Here is an 18,914-nt window from a genome sequence, read left to right as displayed (position 1 = left end):
CTACCGTGGTCGTTGTATGAGTCAGTATCTTCTACCGTGGTGGTTGTATGAGTCGGTATCTTCTACCGTGGTGGTTGTCGTCGTTGTATGAGTCAGTATCTGCTACCGTGGTGGTTGTATGAGTCGGTATCTTCTACCGTGGTGGTTGTCGTTGTTGTATGAGTCAGTATCTGCTACCGTGGTTGTCGTATGAGTCAGTATCTCCTACCATGGTGGTTGTGGTCGTTGTATGAGTCTGTATCTTCTACCGTGGTGGTTGTATGAGTCGGTATCTTCTACCGTGGTGGTTGTCGTCGTTGTATGAGTCAGTATCTTCTACCGTGGTTGTCGTATGAGTCAGTATCTCCTACCGTGGTCGTTGTGGTGGTTGTATGAGTCGGTATCTGCTACCGTGGTGGTTGTGGTCGTTGTATGAGTCAGTATCTTCTACCGTGGTGGTTGTAGTCGTTGTATGAGTCAGTATCTTCTACCGTGGTCGTTGTATGAGTCAGTATCTGCTACCGTGGTGGTTGTAGTCGTTGTATGAGTCAGTATCTGCTACCGTGGTGGTTGTATGAGTCAGTATCTCCTACCGTGGTGGTTGTATGAGTCGGTATCTGCTACCGTGGTGGTTGTATGAGTCAGTATCTGCTACCGTGGTGGTTGTATGAGTCAGTATCTTCTACCGTGGTGGTTGTATGAGTCGGTATCTGCTACCGTGGTGGTCGTGGTCTATGTATGAGTCGGTAGTTTCTACCGTGGTCGTTGTATGAGTCAGTATCTTCTACCGTGGTGGTTGTGGTCGTTGTATGAGTCAGTATCTGCTACCGTGGTGGTTGTATGAGTCGGTATCTTCTACCGTGGTGGTTGTCGTTGTTGTATGAGTCAGTATCTGCTACCGTGGTTGTCGTATGAGTCAGTATCTCCTACCATGGTGGTTGTGGTCGTTGTATGAGTCCGTATCTGCTACCGTGGTGGTTGTATGAGTCGGTATCTTCTACCGTGGTGGTTGTCGTCGTTGTATGAGTCAGTATCTTCTACCGTGGTTGTCGTATGAGTCAGTATCTCCTACCGTGGTCGTTGTGGTGGTTGTATGAGTCGGTATCTGCTACCGTGGTGGTTGTGGTCGTTGTATGAGTCAGTATCTTCTACCGTGGTGGTTGTAGTCGTTGTATGAGTCAGTATCTTCTACCGTGGTGGTTGTATGAGTCAGTATCTCCTACCGTGGTCGTTGTATGAGTCAGTATCTGCTACCGTGGTGGTTGTAGTCGTTGTATGAGTCAGTATCTGCTACCGTGGTGGTTGTATGAGTCAGTATCTCCTACCGTGGTGGTTGTATGAGTCAGTATCTCCTACCGTGGTGGTTGTATGAGTCAGTATCTTCTACCGTGGTGGTTGTATGAGTCAGTATCTTCTACCGTGGTGGTTGTATGAGTCAGTATCTTCTACCGTGGTGGTTGTATGAGTCAGTATCTTCTACCGTGGTGGTTGTGGTCGTTGTATGAGTCAGTATCTTCTACCGTGGTGGTTGTATGAGTCAGTATCTCCTACCGTGGTGGTTGTAGTCGTTGTATGAGTCAGTATCTCCTACCGTGGTGGTTGTAGTCGTTTCTTCAGAAAGGTCTGTCAACTCAAAACAAACTGAGGGCCGTTTTCAGTGAATGGAATGAAAGAAAGTATGAACTTCAAAACACACAACAACAACAATAACAACAACATTCAAGGCTTTAAAAAGACACTTAAAGCACAGAGGCTAATCAGTGGTTTTAAGTTGAGTAGAGGCTAATCAGTGGTTTTAAGTTGAGTAGAGGCTAATCAGTGGTTTTAAGTTGAGTAGAGGTTACTCAGTGGTTTTAAGTTGAGTAGAGGTTACTCAGTGGTTTTAAGTTGAGTAGAGGCTAATCAGTGGTTTTAAGTTGAGTAGAGGCTAATCAGTGGTTTTAAGTTGAGTAGAGGCTAATCAGTGGTTTTAAGTTGAGTAGAGGTTACTCAGTGGTTTTAAGTTGAGTAGAGGTTACTCAGTGGTTTTAAGTTGAGTAGAGGCTAATCAGTGGTTTTAAGTTGAGTAGAGGCTAATCAGTGGTTTTAAGTTGAGTAGAGGTTACTCAGTGGTTTTAAGTTGAGTAGAGGTTACTCAGTGGTTTTAAGTTGAGTAGAGGCTACTCAGTGGTTTTAAGTTGAGTAGAGGCTACTCAGTGGTTTTAAGTTGAGTAGAGGCTAATCAGTGGTTTTAAGTTGGGTAGAGGTTACTCAGTGGTTTTAAGTTGGAGCAATTGAGAAACTTCCTTCTGTACGCGCATGACTAAGTGACAACAGAAAAACGAGTCATTCATTACGTCCGATTGAGTGAAGCCAATTCTGAGACCGTCATCAGTTGAAGTGCCAAGCAATGAGCATCCTTTAACTCTTTAGAGTGGTTTTTGAAGAGTGGTTCTGGAGAGTGGATCTGAAGAGTGGTTCTGAAGAGCGGATCTGAAGAGCGGATCTGAAGAGCGGTTCTGGAGAGTGGTTCTGAAGAGTGGATCTGAAGAGTGGATCTGAAGAGTGGATCTGAAGAGTGGTTCTGGAGAGCGGTTCTGAAGAGCGGTTCTGAAGAGTGGTTCTGAAGAGTGGTTCTGAAGAGTGGATCTGAAGAGCGGTTCTGAAGAGCGGATCTGAAGAGCGGTTCTGAATCTAGCCTTTAGTGCTCTGGACAAGGGATGCACCGTCGACTGACTGCAGTGTCCTTTTTGACCGAGGCGGTGTTTTAACAATCATTGAAACATCCATAACGATCTCCAGTGTGATTACATAAAGATTATATAAAACTAAAAGACAAAACAAATAAAAAATAAAGACATTGGTGAAACAACCACCACAATGAAGACAACAGCTTTGGTAGAATATTAAACAGCAGTTACATTTTCCTTTCTAGTGTGGTTAGAACATGCAGTACAATAGTCTCTCTTCATCTCTCCCTGCAGTCATGTTCATTCATGACTTTAAAAAGTGAACGTGACGATAACCTGTGATTTTCAGTTGACTACATTCTTCTCTAGTAGCAAACCGACCCGAGATCCAAGCCCAAACGACTCTTCCAATCCTTCAGGGTGTCAATCTCTTTTCTCGCAGAAAGATTCGGTCGGTAGAAAGACAAGACACACGACAACAAAATAAAAAGTTAACTGTGCATCGAGTGAATACAGGGGAAAGGCAGCTTCAGCTAAACAGGAAGCTGACAAACAACAAAGCGTTTCCAGGGGTGAGTTAAAGAACACAGAACACAGGGTTCAACTGTCAATCAGAGCTGTTGGGGGAGAAATGTACTGCGTCCAAAATGACACCCTATTCCCTATATAGTGCACTACTTTTGACCAGGGCCCTATGGCATCCTATTCCCTATATAGTGCACTACTTTTAACCAGAGTCCAATGGCACCCTATTCCCTATATAGTGCACTACTTTTGACCAGGGCCTGCATAATAGGGCTCTGGTGAAGAGTAGTGCACTATATAGTGAAAAGGGTTCCATTTGAGACGCAGCCCGAGACTCCTTTGGGGAAGGGAGAGAGGGGGGGCAGTTAGGACAACAGTTGGAGGGCATTCCTTCTTCTTTTCAGAATTGTTTTGGTTCTCTAACGTGTCATTTTTTTTTAATGGGATGGCGAGTCGCTTTCCTCTGTAGCCTACAGAATAGCCAGCCAGCTCAGCAGCAATAAGTAGCCTAGCCAGGCCAAGACCCAGTTTTGGGTGTGGAGGAGAGTTAGGTAGGTAGCCTGGTACCAGGCCTGGTGAGGGGTTGGGGGTGTGCTAGGTAGGTAGCCTGGTACCAGTCCTGGTGAGGGGTTGGGGATGTATTCTGCTCAGCTCTGGGGGGGGGGAAGCAGCAGGGCAGGTAAAGGCTGTACCAGTCCATGGAAAGGAGAGGATGGATCCACTAGAACAGAGAACATCTGAAGAAGCTGCTCTTCCTTGACCGGTTCTCTGTGATCTTGACCGGCCCACCGCCTCCTGGAGGACTGTTGTCGTTCTGAAGCAGGGGGGGGGGAGAGGTGAAAAGGTTTGGGTTAAGGGTCAATTACCACTCTTAACACCCCATTGCTGCCACCAACTGCTGGAACTTACATTGTGGATAGGTTTACATCATATGAGCATCATCTGCTAAACAACAACATAGACTCACTATTTTTCTGTTGAGTCTCGTCATTATGTCTCTTCCCAAGGTGAAAAAGGACTGTTTCAAAACAAACAAACAAAATTATACTTCAGGAACATGTTTATGAGAGAAGAATTAAGAGAGAAGAATTAATAAATATGTATAAATGAATAGTATTGAACAGAAGTCACCTCTTCCACATTCAGGCTGGATTTGGCACTCGTTTCTAAGAACTTGATGCCATAATCAATCGCCAACTGTGACGAATAAAACAGAGAAACATTATGAGAACAATTCATGTTAATAATTCATGTTACAGATGTACTTAAAAAAATATAATCAACAGCAGCCCCCACAATGCAACACATTCCAAGAGGCACGGCACAGAACGTAAAAGTGATGTTACCTTTCTGTTACAAAAGGAATTGTACTACATTATGAAGGGAGAACTGGGCTGGCTATGACAGACATAGATCATACTGTATATTATGAGTATTGTCAAACGTATAACAGGGAGTACATTTACACCAAAGATACTATGAAGAGCAGTGTGGGGGTTTCACCAAAGATACTATGAAGAGCAATGTGGGGGTTTCACCAAAGATACTATGAGGAGCAGTGTGGGGGTTTCACCAAAGATACTATCAAGAGCAATGTGGGGGTTTCACCAAAGATACTATCAAGAGCAGTGTGGGGGGTTTCACCAAAGATACTATGAAGAGCAATGTGGGGGTTTCACCAAAGATACTATCAAGAGCAGTGTGGGGGGTTTCACCAAAGATACTATGAAGAGCAATGTGGGGGTTTCACCAAAGATATTATCAAGAGCAGTGTGGGGGGTTTCACCAAAGATTCTGTGAAGAGCAATGTGGGGGTTTCACCAAAGATACTATCAAGAGCAGTGTGGGGGGTTTCACCAAAGATATTATCAAGAGCAGTGTGGGGGTTTCGCCAAAGATACTATCAAGAGCAGTGTGGGGGGTTTCACCAAAGATATTATCAAGAGCAGTGTGGGGGGTTTCACCACAGATTCTGTGAAGAACAGTGTGGGGGTTTCACCAAAGATACTGTGAAGAACAGTGTGGGGGTTTCACCAAAGATACTGTGAAGAACAGTGTGGGGGTTTCACCAAAGATACTGTGAAGAACAGTGTGGGGGTTTCACCAAAGATACTATGAAGAGCAGTGTGGGGGTTTCACCAAAGATACTATGAAGAGCAGTGTGGGGGTTTCACCAAAGATACTATGAAAAACAGTGTGGGGGTTTCACCAAAGATACTATGAAGAGTAGTGTGGGGGTTTCACCAAAGATATTATCAAGAGCAGTGTGGGGGGTTTCACCAAAGATACTGTGAAGAACAGTCTGGGGGTTTCACCAAAGATACTATCAAGAGCAGTGTGGGGGTTTCACCAAAGATACTATGAAGAGCAGTGTGGGGGTTTCACCAAAGATACTATGAAGAGCAGTGTGGGGGTTTCACCAAAGATACTATGAAGAGCAGTGTGGGGGTTTCACCAAAGATATTATCAAGAGCAGTGTGGGGGTTTCACCAAAGATACTATGAAGAGCAGTGTGGGGGTTTCACCAAAGATATTATCAAGAGCAGTGTGGGGGTTTCACCAAAGATTCTGTGAAGAGCAATGTGGGGGTTTCACCAAAGATACTATCAAGAGCAGTGTGGGGGGTTTCACCAAAGATATTATCAAGAGCAGTGTGGGGGTTTCGCCAAAGATACTATCAAGAGCAGTGTGGGGGGTTTCACCAAAGATATTATCAAGAGCAGTGTGGGGGGTTTCACCACAGATTCTGTGAAGAACAGTGTGGGGGTTTCACCAAAGATACTGTGAAGAACAGTGTGGGGGTTTCACCAAAGATACTGTGAAGAACAGTGTGGGGGTTTCACCAAAGATACTATGAAGAGCAGTGTGGGGGTTTCACCAAAGATACTATGAAGAGCAGTGTGGGGGTTTCACCAAAGATACTATGAAAAACAGTGTGGGGGTTTCACCAAAGATACTATGAAGAGTAGTGTGGGGGTTTCACCAAAGATATTATCAAGAGCAGTGTGGGGGGTTTCACCAAAGATACTGTGAAGAACAGTCTGGGGGTTTCACCAAAGATACTATCAAGAGCAGTGTGGGGGTTTCACCAAAGATACTATGAAGAGCAGTGTGGGGGTTTCACCAAAGATACTATGAAGAGCAGTGTGGGGGTTTCACCAAAGATACTATGAAGAGCAGTGTGGGGGTTTCACCAAAGATATTATCAAGAGCAGTGTGGGGGTTTCACCAAAGATACTATGAAGAGCAGTGTGGGGGTTTCACCAAAGATATTATCAAGAGCAGTGTGGGGGTTTCACCAAAGATATTATCAAGAGCAGTGTGGGGGTTTCACCAAAGATACTATGAAGAGCAGTGTGGGGGTTTCACCAAAGATACTATGAAGAGCAGTGTGGGGGTTTCACCAAAGATACTATGAAGAGCAGTGTGGGGGGTTTCACCAAAGATATTATCAAGAGCAGTGTGGGGGTTTCACCAAAGATACTATGAAGAGCAGTGTGGGTGTTTCACCAAAGATACTATGAAGAGCAGGGTGGAGGTTTCACCAAAGATACTATGAAGAGCAGTGTGGGGGTTTCACCAAAGATATTATGAAGAGCAGTGTGGGGGTTTCTCTTTTCTCGGGAATGTTATCACATTGTTTCCAACGCACCCTGCAACAAGACATCTCAGACTCGTCAGTGCTTATTTGAAACACACAGAGACCCTGAAACTCTGAGACCCTCCATACCTTTTCTCCTCGTTCTTTTGACACCTGTCTTTTGTCGTTCATGTCACACTTGTTTCCTAGGATCATCCTCTCCACGTCAGAGGAGGCATGCTACAGACAGACAGAGAAGGAGAAGATGGATTAATACTACAGACAGAGGAGGAGAAGACTGATTAACACTACAGACAGAGGAGGAGAAGACTGATTAACACTACAGACAGAGGAGGAGGAGAAGACTGATTAACACTACAGACAGAGGAGGAGGAGAAGACTGATTAATACTACAGACAGAGGAGGAGGAGAAGACTGATTAATACTACAGACAGACAGAGGAGGAGAAGACTGATTAATACTACAGACAGACAGAGGAGGAGAAGACTGATTAATACTACAGACAGACAGAGGAGGAGAAGACTGATTAATACTACAGACAGAGGAGGAGGAGAAGACTGATTAATACTACAGACAGACAGAGGAGGAGAAGACTGATTAATACTACAGACAGACAGAGGAGGAGAAGACTGATTAATACTACAGACAGACAGAGGAGGAGAAGACTGATTAATACTACAGACAGACTGATAGAAGACTGATTAATACTACAGACAGACTGATAGAAGACTGATTAATACCACAGACAGACTGATAGAAGACTGATTAATACTACAGACAGACAGAGGAGGAGAAGACTGGTTAATACTACAGACAGACAGAGGAGGAGAAGACTGATTAATACTACAGACAGACTGATAGAAGACTGATTAATACTACAGACAGACTGATAGAAGACTGATTAATACTACAGACAGACTGATAGAAGACTGATTAATACTACAGACAGACTGATAGAAGACTGATTAATACTACAGACAGACTGATAGAAGACTGATTAATACTACAGACAGACTGATAGAAGACTGATTAATACTACAGACAGACTGATAGAAGACTGATTAATACCACAGACAGACTGATAGAAGACTGATTAATACTACAGACAGACAGAGGAGGAGAAGACTGATTAATACTACAGACAGACAGATAGAATACTGATTAATACCACAGACAGACTGATAGAAGACTGATTAATACTACAGACAGACTGATAGAAGACTGATTAATACCACAGACAGACTGATAGAAGACTGATTAATACTACAGACAGACAGAGGAGGAGAAGACTGATTAATACTACAGACAGACAGATAGAAGACTGATTAATACCACAGACAGACTGATAGAAGACTGATTAATACTACAGACAGACTGATAGAAGACTGATTAATACTACAGACAGACAGAGGAGGAGAAGACTGATTAATACTACACAGACTGATAGAAGACTGATTAATACTACAGACAGACTGATAGAAGACACACGGCTCTCCTCTCTAACTGCTAGGCTACCTGCTGCAGTAGCTTCATACCTGGTGTTTTTAGGCTACCTGGTGAGGTAGCTTCACACCTGATTGTTTTTTGGCTACCTGCTGCGGTAGCTTCATACCTGGTGTTTTTAGGCTACCTGGTGAGGTAGCTTCACACCTGATTGTTTTTTGGCTACCTGCTGCGGTAGCTTCACACCTGGTTGTTTTCAGGCTACCTGCTGCGGTAGCTTCACACCTGGTTGTTTTCAGGCTACCTGCTGCGGTAGCTTCACACCTGATTGTTTTCAGGCTACCTGCTGCGGTAGCTTCACACCTGATTGTTTTCAGGCTACCTGCTGCAGTAGCTTCACACCTGGTTGTTTACAGGCTACCTGCTGCAGTAGCTTCACACCTGGTTGTTTTCAGGCTACCTGCTGCGGTAGCTTCACACCTGATTGTTTTTAGGCTACCTGCTGCGGTAGCATCACACCTGATTGTTTTCAGGCTACCTGCTGCGGTAGCTTCACACCTGATTGTTTTTAGGCTACCTGCTGCAGTAGATTCACACCTGATTGTTTTCAGGCTACCTGCTGCGGTAGCTTCACACCTGATTGTTTTCAGGCTACCTGCTGCGGTAGCTTCACACCTGGTTGTTTTCAGGCTACCTGCTGCGGTAGCTTCACACCTGGTTGTTTTCAGGCTACCTGCTGCGGTAGCTTCACACCTGATTGTTTTCAGGCTACCTGCTGCGGTAGCTTCACACCTGATTGTTTTCAGGCTACCTGCTGCGGTAGCTTCACACCTGATTGTTTTCAGGCTACCTGCTGCGGTAGCTTCATACCTCTTCAATGTTCCTGATCCAGTTCTTGATGTTCTCGAAGGACTTCTCGTTAGTGATGTCATACACTAGCATGATACCCTGTTGAAACAAAGGACAGGAAGTGACGTCAGAGGAAGTGACACGCCGTGACATTAACAGGAAAAGACCCAACCTAGTGCCATTCCAGTCATGACCCGGTGACATGTCTGTGTGTCTGTGCTGTAGTCAAGTAAGGGGCTTGTGTCTTGACTGTTATCACTACGAGCTTGAAGCCCTTATAAACCCAGAATACTCTGCCTCAATAAAATAATAATAGGTTGTTTTCCAAACATGTATTTACATACAAAGTTGACATCTATAGAACCTGGTTAGTAAGCAAAACATAACAACAGTACATGTCCTAAGCGGATACACGGCCATGAATAAAGTGGAATAGACTTCGTTCTGACTAACTCCAGAATATAGATTTGCTACAGCTCAACTAAAGAAACATCCTGTCTACCAACATCCTGTCGACCAACATCCTGTCGACCAACATCCTGTCTACCAACATCCTGTCTACCAACATCCTGTCGACCAACATCCTGTCGACCAACATCCTGTCGACCAACATCCTGTCGACCAACATCCTGTCTACCAACAGCCTGTCTACCAACAGCCTGTCGACCAACATCCTGTCGACCAACATCCTGTCTACCAACAGCCTGTCTACCAACAGCCTGTCGACCAAACAATCGACCAGTCGACTAAATGGGGGTCAGCCCTAGAGGAGACAGAGTAGAGTTAGTAGAGGTCCATGGTAACACACCCACACACGGCCCTCCATAGTAACACACACACACGGCTTTCCATAGTAACACACACACACACACACACACACATACACACACACACACACACACACACACACACACACACACACACACACACACACGGCCCTCCATAGGAACACACACACACACGGCCCTCCATAGGAACACACACACACACACACGGCCTTCCATAGTAACACACACACACACACACACACACACACACACAAACACACACACACGGCCTTCCATAGTAACACACACACACACGGCCCTCCATAGTAACACACACACACACACGGCCCACCATAGTAACACACACACACACGGCCCTCCATAGTAACACACACACACGGCCCTCCATAGTAACACACACACACGGCCCTCCATAGTAACACACACACGGCCCTCCATAGTAACACACACACACGGCCCTCCATAGTAACACACACACACGGCCCTCCATAGTAACACACACACACACGGACCTCCATAGTAACACACACAGCCCTCCATAGTAACACACACACAAACACACACGGCCCTCCATAGTAACACACACACACACACGGACCTCCATAGTAACACACACACACACACAGCCCTCCATAGTAACACACACACACGGCCCTCCATAGTAACACACACAGCCCTCCATAGTAACACACACACACACGGCCCTCCATAGTAACACACACACACACAGCCCTCCATAGTAACACACACACGGCCCTCCATAGTAACACTCACACACAAGGCCCTCCAAAGTAACACTCACAGCCCTCCATAGTAACACACACAGCCCTCCATAGTAACACACACACACACGGCCCTCCATAGTAACACTCACACATGGCCCTCCATAGTAACACTCACAGCCCTCCATAGTAACACACACAGCCCTCCATAGTAACACACACACACACGGCCCTCCATAGTAACACACACAGCCCTCCATAGTAACATACACACAGCCCTCCATAGTAACACACACACACACGGCCCTCCATAGTAACATACACACAGCCCTCCATAGTAACACACACACGGCCCTCCATAGTAACATACACACACACACAGCCCTCCATAGTAACATACACACACACGGCCCTCCATAGTAACATACACACGGCCCTCCATAGTAACACACACACATGGCCCTCCATAGTAACACACACAGCCCTCCAAAGTAACACTCACACATGGCCCTCCATAGTAACACACACAGCCCTCCATAGTAACATACACACACACAGCCCTCCATAGTAACACTCACACATGGCCCTCCATAGTAACACTCACACATGGCCCTCCATAGTAACACTCACACATGGCCCTCCATAGTAACACACACACACGGCCCTCCATAGTAACACACACACACACGGCCCTCCATAGTAACACACACACGGCCCTCCATAGTAACACACACACGGCCCTCCATAGTAACACACACACGGCCCTCCATAGTAACACACACGGCCCTCCATAGTAACACACACACAGCCCTCCAAAGTAACACACACAGCCCTCCATAGTAACACACACAGCCCTCCATAGTAACACACACACACAGCCCTCCATAGTAACACACACGGCCCTCCATAGTAACACACACACACACGGCCCTCCATAGTAACACACACGGCCCTCCATAGTAACACACACACGGCCCTCCATAGTAACACACACACGGCCCTCCATAGTAACACACACACGGCCCTCCATAGTAACACACACACGGCCCTCCATAGTAACACACACACGGCCCTCCATAGTAACACACACACACGGCCCTCCAAAGTAACACACACACACACGGCCCTCCATAGTAACACACACACACACGGCCCTCCATAGTAACACACACACACGGCCCTCCATAGTAACACACACACGGCCCTCCATAGTAACACACACACACACGGCCCTCCATAGTAACACACACACACACGGCCCTCCATAGTAACACACACACGGCCCTCCATAGTAACACACACACACACGGCCCTCCATAGTAACACACACACACAGCCCCCCATAGTAACACACACAGCCCTCCATAGTAACACACACACACGGCCCTCCATAGTAACACACACACAAACACACACACACGGCCTTCCATAGTAACACACACACAAACACACACACACGGCCCTCCATAGTAACACACACACACAGCCCTCCATAGTAACACACACACACGGCCCTCCATAGTAACACACACACAGCCCTCCATAGTAACACTCACACACGGCCCTCCATAGTAACACACACACACGGCCCTCCATAGTAACACTCACACACGGCCCTCCATAGTAACACACACACACACGGCCCTCCATAGTAACACACACACACACGGCCCTCCATAGTAACACACACACACACGGCCCTCCATAGTAACACACACACGGCCCTCCATAGTAACACACACACACGGCCCTCCATAGTAACACACACACACAGCCCTCCATAGTAACACTCACACACGGCCCTCCATAGTAACACTCACACACGGCCCTCCATAGTAACACACACACGGCCCTCCATAGTAACACACACACACGGCCCTCCATAGTAACACACACACACAGCCCTCCATAGTAACACACACACGGCCCTCCATAGTAACACACACACACACACACACACACGGCCCTCCATAGTAACACACACACGGCCCTCCATAGTAACACACACACGGCCCTCCATAGTAACACACACACACACGGCCCTCCATAGTAACACTCACACACGGCCCTCCATAGTAACACACACACACGGCCCTCCATAGTAACACACACACGGCCCTCCATAGTAACACACACACACGGCCCTTCATAGTAACACACACACGGCCCTCCATAGTAACACACACACACAGCCCTCCATAGTAACACACACACACACGGCCCTTCATAGTAACACACACACACGGCCCTCCATAGTAACACACACACACGGCCCTGCATAGTAAAACACACACACACGGCCCTCCATAGTAACAAACACACGCGGCCCTCCATAGTAACACACACAGAGTCCTCCATAGTAACACACACACACACGGCCCTCCATAGTAACACACCCACACGGCCCTCCATAGTAACACACACACACGGCCCTCCATAGTAACACACACACACGGCCCTCCATAGTAACACACACACGGCCCTCCATAGTAACACACACACACGGCCCTTCATAGTAACACACGGCCCTCCATAGTAACACACACACACAGCCCTCCATAGTAACACACACACACACGGCCCTTCATAGTAACACACACACACGGCCCTCCATAGTAACACACACACACGGCCCTGCATAGTAAAACACAAACACACACGGCCCTGCATAGTAACACACACGGCCCTCCATAGTAACACACACGGCCCTCCATAGTAACACACACACGACCCTCCATAGTAACACACACCCGGCCCTCCGTAGTAACACACACCAGGCCCTCCATAGTAACACACACACACACAGCCCTCCATAGTAACACACACACACGGCCCTCCATAGTAACACACCCACACGGCCCTCCATAGTAACACACACACACGGCCCTCCATAGTAACACACCCACACGGCCCTCCATAGTAACACACACACGCGGCCCTCCATAGTAACACACACAGAGTCCTCCATAGTAACACACACACACACGGCCCTCCATAGTAACACACCCACACGGCCCTCCATAGTAACACACACACACGGCCCTCCATAGTAACACACACACACGGCCCTCCATAGTAACACACACACGACCCTCCATAGTAACACACACCCGGCCCTCCGTAGTAACACACACCAGGCCCTCCGTAGTAACACACACACACACAGCCCTCCATAGTAACACACACACACGGCCCTCCATAGTAACACACCCACACGGCCCTCCATAGTAACACACACAGACGGCCCTCCATAGTAACACACCCACACGGCCCTCCATAGTAACACACACACGCGGCCCTCCATAGTAACACACACACACACGGCCCTCCATAGTAACACACACACACACGGCCCTCCATAGTAACACACCCACACGGCCCTCCATAGTAACACACACACACGGCCCTCCATAGTAACACACACACACGGCCCTCCATAGTAACACACACACACGGCCCTCCATAGTAACACTCACACACGGCCCTCCATAGTAACACTCACACACGGCCCTCCATAGTAACACACACACGGCCCTCCATAGTAACACACACACGGCCCTCCATAGTAACACACACACACGGCCCTCCATAGTAACACACACACACGGCCCTCCATAGTAACACACACACGGCCCTCCATAGTAACACACACACACACGGCCCTCCATAGTAACACACACACGGCCCTCCATAGTAACACACACACACACGGCCCTCCATAGTAACACACACACACACGGCCCTCCATAGTAACACTCACACACGGCCCTCCATAGTAACACTCACACACGGCCCTCCATAGTAACACACACACGGCCCTCCATAGTAACACACACACACGGCCCTCCATAGTAACACACACACACGGCCCTCCATAGTAACACACACACGGCCCTCCATAGTAACACACACACACGGCCCTTCATAGTAACACACACACGGCCCTCCATAGTAACACACACACACAGCCCTCCATAGTAACACACACACACACGGCCCTTCATAGTAACACACACACACGGCCCTCCATAGTAACACACACACACGGCCCTCCATAGTAACACACACACACGGCCCTCCATAGTAACACACACACGGCCCCCCATAGTAACACACACACACACGGCCCTCCATAGTAAAACACACACACACACGGCCCTGCATAGTAACACACACACACACGGCCCTCCATAGTAACACACACACGACCCTCCGTAGTAACACACACCCGGCCCTCCGTAGTAACACACACCAGGCCCTCCATAGTAACACACACACACACACAGCCCTCCATAGTAACACACACACACGGCCCTCCATAGTAACACACCCACACGGCCCTCCATAGTAACACACACACACGGCCCTCCATAGTAACACACCCACACGGCCCTCCATAGTAACACACACACGCGGCCCTCCATAGTAACACACACAGAGTCCTCCATAGTAACACACACACACACGGCCCTCCATAGTAACACACACACACGGCCCTCCATAGTAACACACACACACGGCCCTCCATAGTAACACACACACGACCCTCCATAGTAACACACACCCGGCCCTCCGTAGTAACACACACCAGGCCCTCCATAGTAACACACACACACACAGCCCTCCATAGTAACACACACACACGGCCCTCCATAGTAACACACCCACACGGCCCTCCATAGTAACACACACACACGGCCCTCCATAGTAACACACCCACACGGCCCTCCATAGTAACACACACACGCGGCCCTCCATAGTAACACACACACAGTCCTCCATAGTAACACACACACACGGCCCTCCATAGTAACACACCCACACGGCCCTCCATAGTAACACACACACACAGCCCTCCATAGTAACACACACACACACACGGCCCTCCATAGTAACACACACAGCCCTCCATAGTAACACACACAGCCCTCCATAGTAACACGGCCCTCCATAGTAACACGGCCCTCCATAGTAACACACACAGCCCTCCATAGTAACACACACACACGGCCCTCCATAGTAACACACACACACAGCCCTCCATAGTAACACACACAGCCCTCCATAGTAACACACACAGCCCTCCATAGTAACACGGCCCTCCATAGTAACACACACAGCCCTCCATAGTAACACACACACGGCCCTCCATAGTAACACGGCCCTCCATAGTAACACGGCCCTCCATAGTAACACACACAGCCCTCCATAGTAACACACACAGCCCTCCATAGTAACACGGCCCTCCATAGTAACACACACAGCCCTCCATAGTAACACACACACAGCCCTCCATAGTAACACACACAGCCCTCCATAGTAACACGGCCCTCCATAGTAACACGGCCCTCCATAGTAACACACACAGCCCTCCATAGTAACACACACAGCCCTCCATAGTAACACGGCCCTCCATAGTAACACGGCCCTCCATAGTAACACACACACGGCCCTCCATAGTAACACACACAGCCCTCCATAGTAACACACACAGCCCTCCATAGTAACACAGCCCTCCATAGTAACACGGCCCTCCATAGTAACAACACTATCAGCCCCATTGATTGAATGGTCCAACAGCACCAGGGAAACTCCACTGTGTACATAAATCCATGGGCTCGGGTCCTTCCTGTGTATACAGTCTCCTATCAAACTGGCCATTCCATCGTTTTCACCACTCACACAGAGCATACAAATCTGTAAGATGGACCTCAGTGTTAACAAGCAGTACATAGATACATCTAGCTTAACTAGAGAGACTGTTTGGTACGACTGGACCGGAGAAATACGGAGACAGGTAGACAGAGTAGGCTACAATTCATTATAAAACATGACTCCCATTCTGACACACACACACACACACACACACACACACACACACACACACACACACACGATAACCTCCACGCGAGGCGTTTTATCTGTGTCGTTTCAGTCTGTGACCTTTTGGAGACATGACAGTGGACGGATCTTACCATAGCTCCTCTGTAGTAGGCTGTTGTGATGGTCCTGAACCTCTCCTGACCGGCTGTGTCCCTGGAAAAGACAGTACAACGTCAGTACAACGTCAGTACAACGTAACAACCATGTTGGTGGTGCAGTAGCTACAGCATTACTACATTACCCTGGGAGAGACAGTACAACGTCAGTACAACGTAACAACCATGTTGATAGTGTAGTTGCTACAGCATTACTACATTACCCTGGGAGAGACAGGTCAACATCAGTACAACATCATTACAACGTAACAACCATGTTGATAGTGTAGTAGCTACAGCATTACTACATTACCCTGGGAGAGACAGTACAACGTCAGTACACCGTAACAACCATGTTGATAGTGTAGTAGCTACAGCATTACTACATTACCCTGGGAGAGACAGGTCAACATCAGTACAACATCAGTACAACGTAACAACCATGTTGATAGTGTAGTAGCTACAGCATTACTACATTACCCTGGGAGAGACAGTACAACGTCAGTACACCGTAACAACCATGTTGATAGTGTAGTAGCTACAGCATTACTACATTACCCTGGGAGAGACAGGTCAACATCAGTACAACATCAGTACAACGTAACAACCATGTTGATAGTGTAGTAGCTACAGCATTACTACATTACCCTGGGAGAGACAGGTCAACATCAGTACAACATCAGTACAACGTAACAACCATGTTGATAGTGTAGTAGCTACAGCATTACTACATTACCCTGGGAGAGACAGTACAACGTAACAACCATGTTGGTAGTGTAGTAGCCACAGCCAGTGTTACCAAACATCAGTGTAAGAGGGCCTGGGGGTTCTCCCTCTAAACCGTATCAGACAGTGATATGGTCAGTGGTGCCTAGTGCGAGTGAATAAGTAGGCCAAATGTGTGGATCCAAACACAGCTGAACACTCTTACACACACATGCACACTCTTCAAGCTATCACTGACTACAAGGCAGTCAACACTACACTTCAGATCCACTCAGGGCTGACAGAGGCTCTCCAAGCTATCACTGACTACAAGGCAGTCAACACTACACTTCAAGTGGCCTACTGGTACTCACCATTAACCTGACGACTCGCACTAAATTATTCCGCTGCTCTGTCGTTCCCTACATACTTTAGTCTGAGGCTGCCATTATTGAAGATGTTTGTTGTGACGAGGGGCATTCTACAAAACAAAGTCGTCAGTGATTGGATCATCTCTAACCAATCAGAGAATCCATGCTAGAATCCATCAGACGGCCCTGAATGTGTTCCCATTCAGTGAAGGGTCGAGGAGGTACTCAGATCCAGACTCATTGTGGAGAAGAAACTAACGTCTGTGGGCGTGACGTATGGCTGGAGCAAGGCGTCTGGGTAGCCAGGCAAACTCACCATATCTGGAGCTAGGAGTCTGGGTAACCAGGCAAACTCACCATATATGGAGCTAGGAGTCTGGGTAACCAGGCAAACTCCCCATATATGGAACTAGGAGTCTGGGTAGCCAGGCAAACTCACCATATATGGAGCTAGGAGTCTGGGTAACCAGGCAAACTCTCCATATCTGGAGCTAGGAGTGTGGGTAACCAGGCAAACTCACCATATCTGGAGCTAGGAGTGTGGGTAACCAGGCAAACTCACTATATCTGGAGATAGGAGTCTGGGTAACCAGGCAAACTCACCATATCCGGAGATAGGAGTCTGGGTAACCAGGCAAACTCACCATATCTGGAGCTAGGAGTCTGGGTAGCCAGGCAAACTCACCATATCTGAGCTAGGAGTCTGGGTAACCAGGCAAACTCACCATATATGAAGCTATGAGTCAGGGTAGCCAGGCAAACTCACCATATCTGGAGCTAGGAGTGTGGGTAACCAGGCAAACTCACCATATCTGGAGCTAGGAGTGTGGGTAACCAGGCAAACTCACTATATCTGGAGATAGGAGTTTGGGTAACCAGGCAAACTCACCATATCCGGAGATAGGAGTCTGGGTAACCAGGCAAACTCACCATATCTGGAGCTAGGAGTCTGGGTAGCCAGGCAAACTCACCATATCTGAGCTAGGAGTCTGGGTAACCAGGCAAACTCACCATATATGAAGCTATGAGTCAGGGTAGCCAGGCAAACTCCCCATATATGAGCTAGGAGTCTGGGTAGCCAGGCAAACTCACCATATCTGGAGCAAGGAGTCTGGGTAGCCAGGCAAACCCACCATATCTGAGCTAGGAGTCTGGGTAACCAGGCAAACTCACCATATCTGGAGCTAGGAGTCTGGGTAGCCAGGCAAACTCACTATATCTGGAGCTAGGAGTCTGGGTAGCCAGGCAAACTCACCATATCTGGAGCTAGGAGTCTGGGTAACC

The 18,914-nt window shown here is 47.7% G+C and overlaps 1 protein-coding gene across 1 annotated transcript in view; it reads right to left on the bottom strand.

The window, feature by feature from the left end:
- Positions 1–3,757: 3,757 nt before the first annotated feature.
- Positions 3,758–18,914, bottom strand: part of rab8b (RAB8B, member RAS oncogene family) — a 47,000-nt gene continuing 31,843 nt past the window's right edge. Inside the window, exons 3-8 of the mRNA XM_071388567.1 lie at positions 16,552–16,612; positions 9,088–9,165; positions 6,904–6,993; positions 4,305–4,370; positions 4,141–4,191; positions 3,758–3,987 (exon numbers count right to left, since the gene is read on the bottom strand). Coding sequence (XP_071244668.1) covers positions 3,895–3,987; positions 4,141–4,191; positions 4,305–4,370; positions 6,904–6,993; positions 9,088–9,165; positions 16,552–16,612 — 439 coding nt within the window. The 3' untranslated portion in view covers positions 3,758–3,894. The remainder of the gene's footprint in view (positions 3,988–4,140; positions 4,192–4,304; positions 4,371–6,903; positions 6,994–9,087; positions 9,166–16,551; positions 16,613–18,914) is intronic.

This window comes from Salvelinus alpinus, unplaced genomic scaffold (genome assembly GCF_045679555.1).
Source record: "Salvelinus alpinus unplaced genomic scaffold, SLU_Salpinus.1 scaffold_42, whole genome shotgun sequence".
NCBI classification, from domain to species: Eukaryota; Metazoa; Chordata; class Actinopteri; order Salmoniformes; family Salmonidae; genus Salvelinus; species Salvelinus alpinus.
The sequence above is the reverse complement of the archived record's forward strand: the minus strand, read 5'-3'. Positions and strand labels throughout refer to the sequence as shown.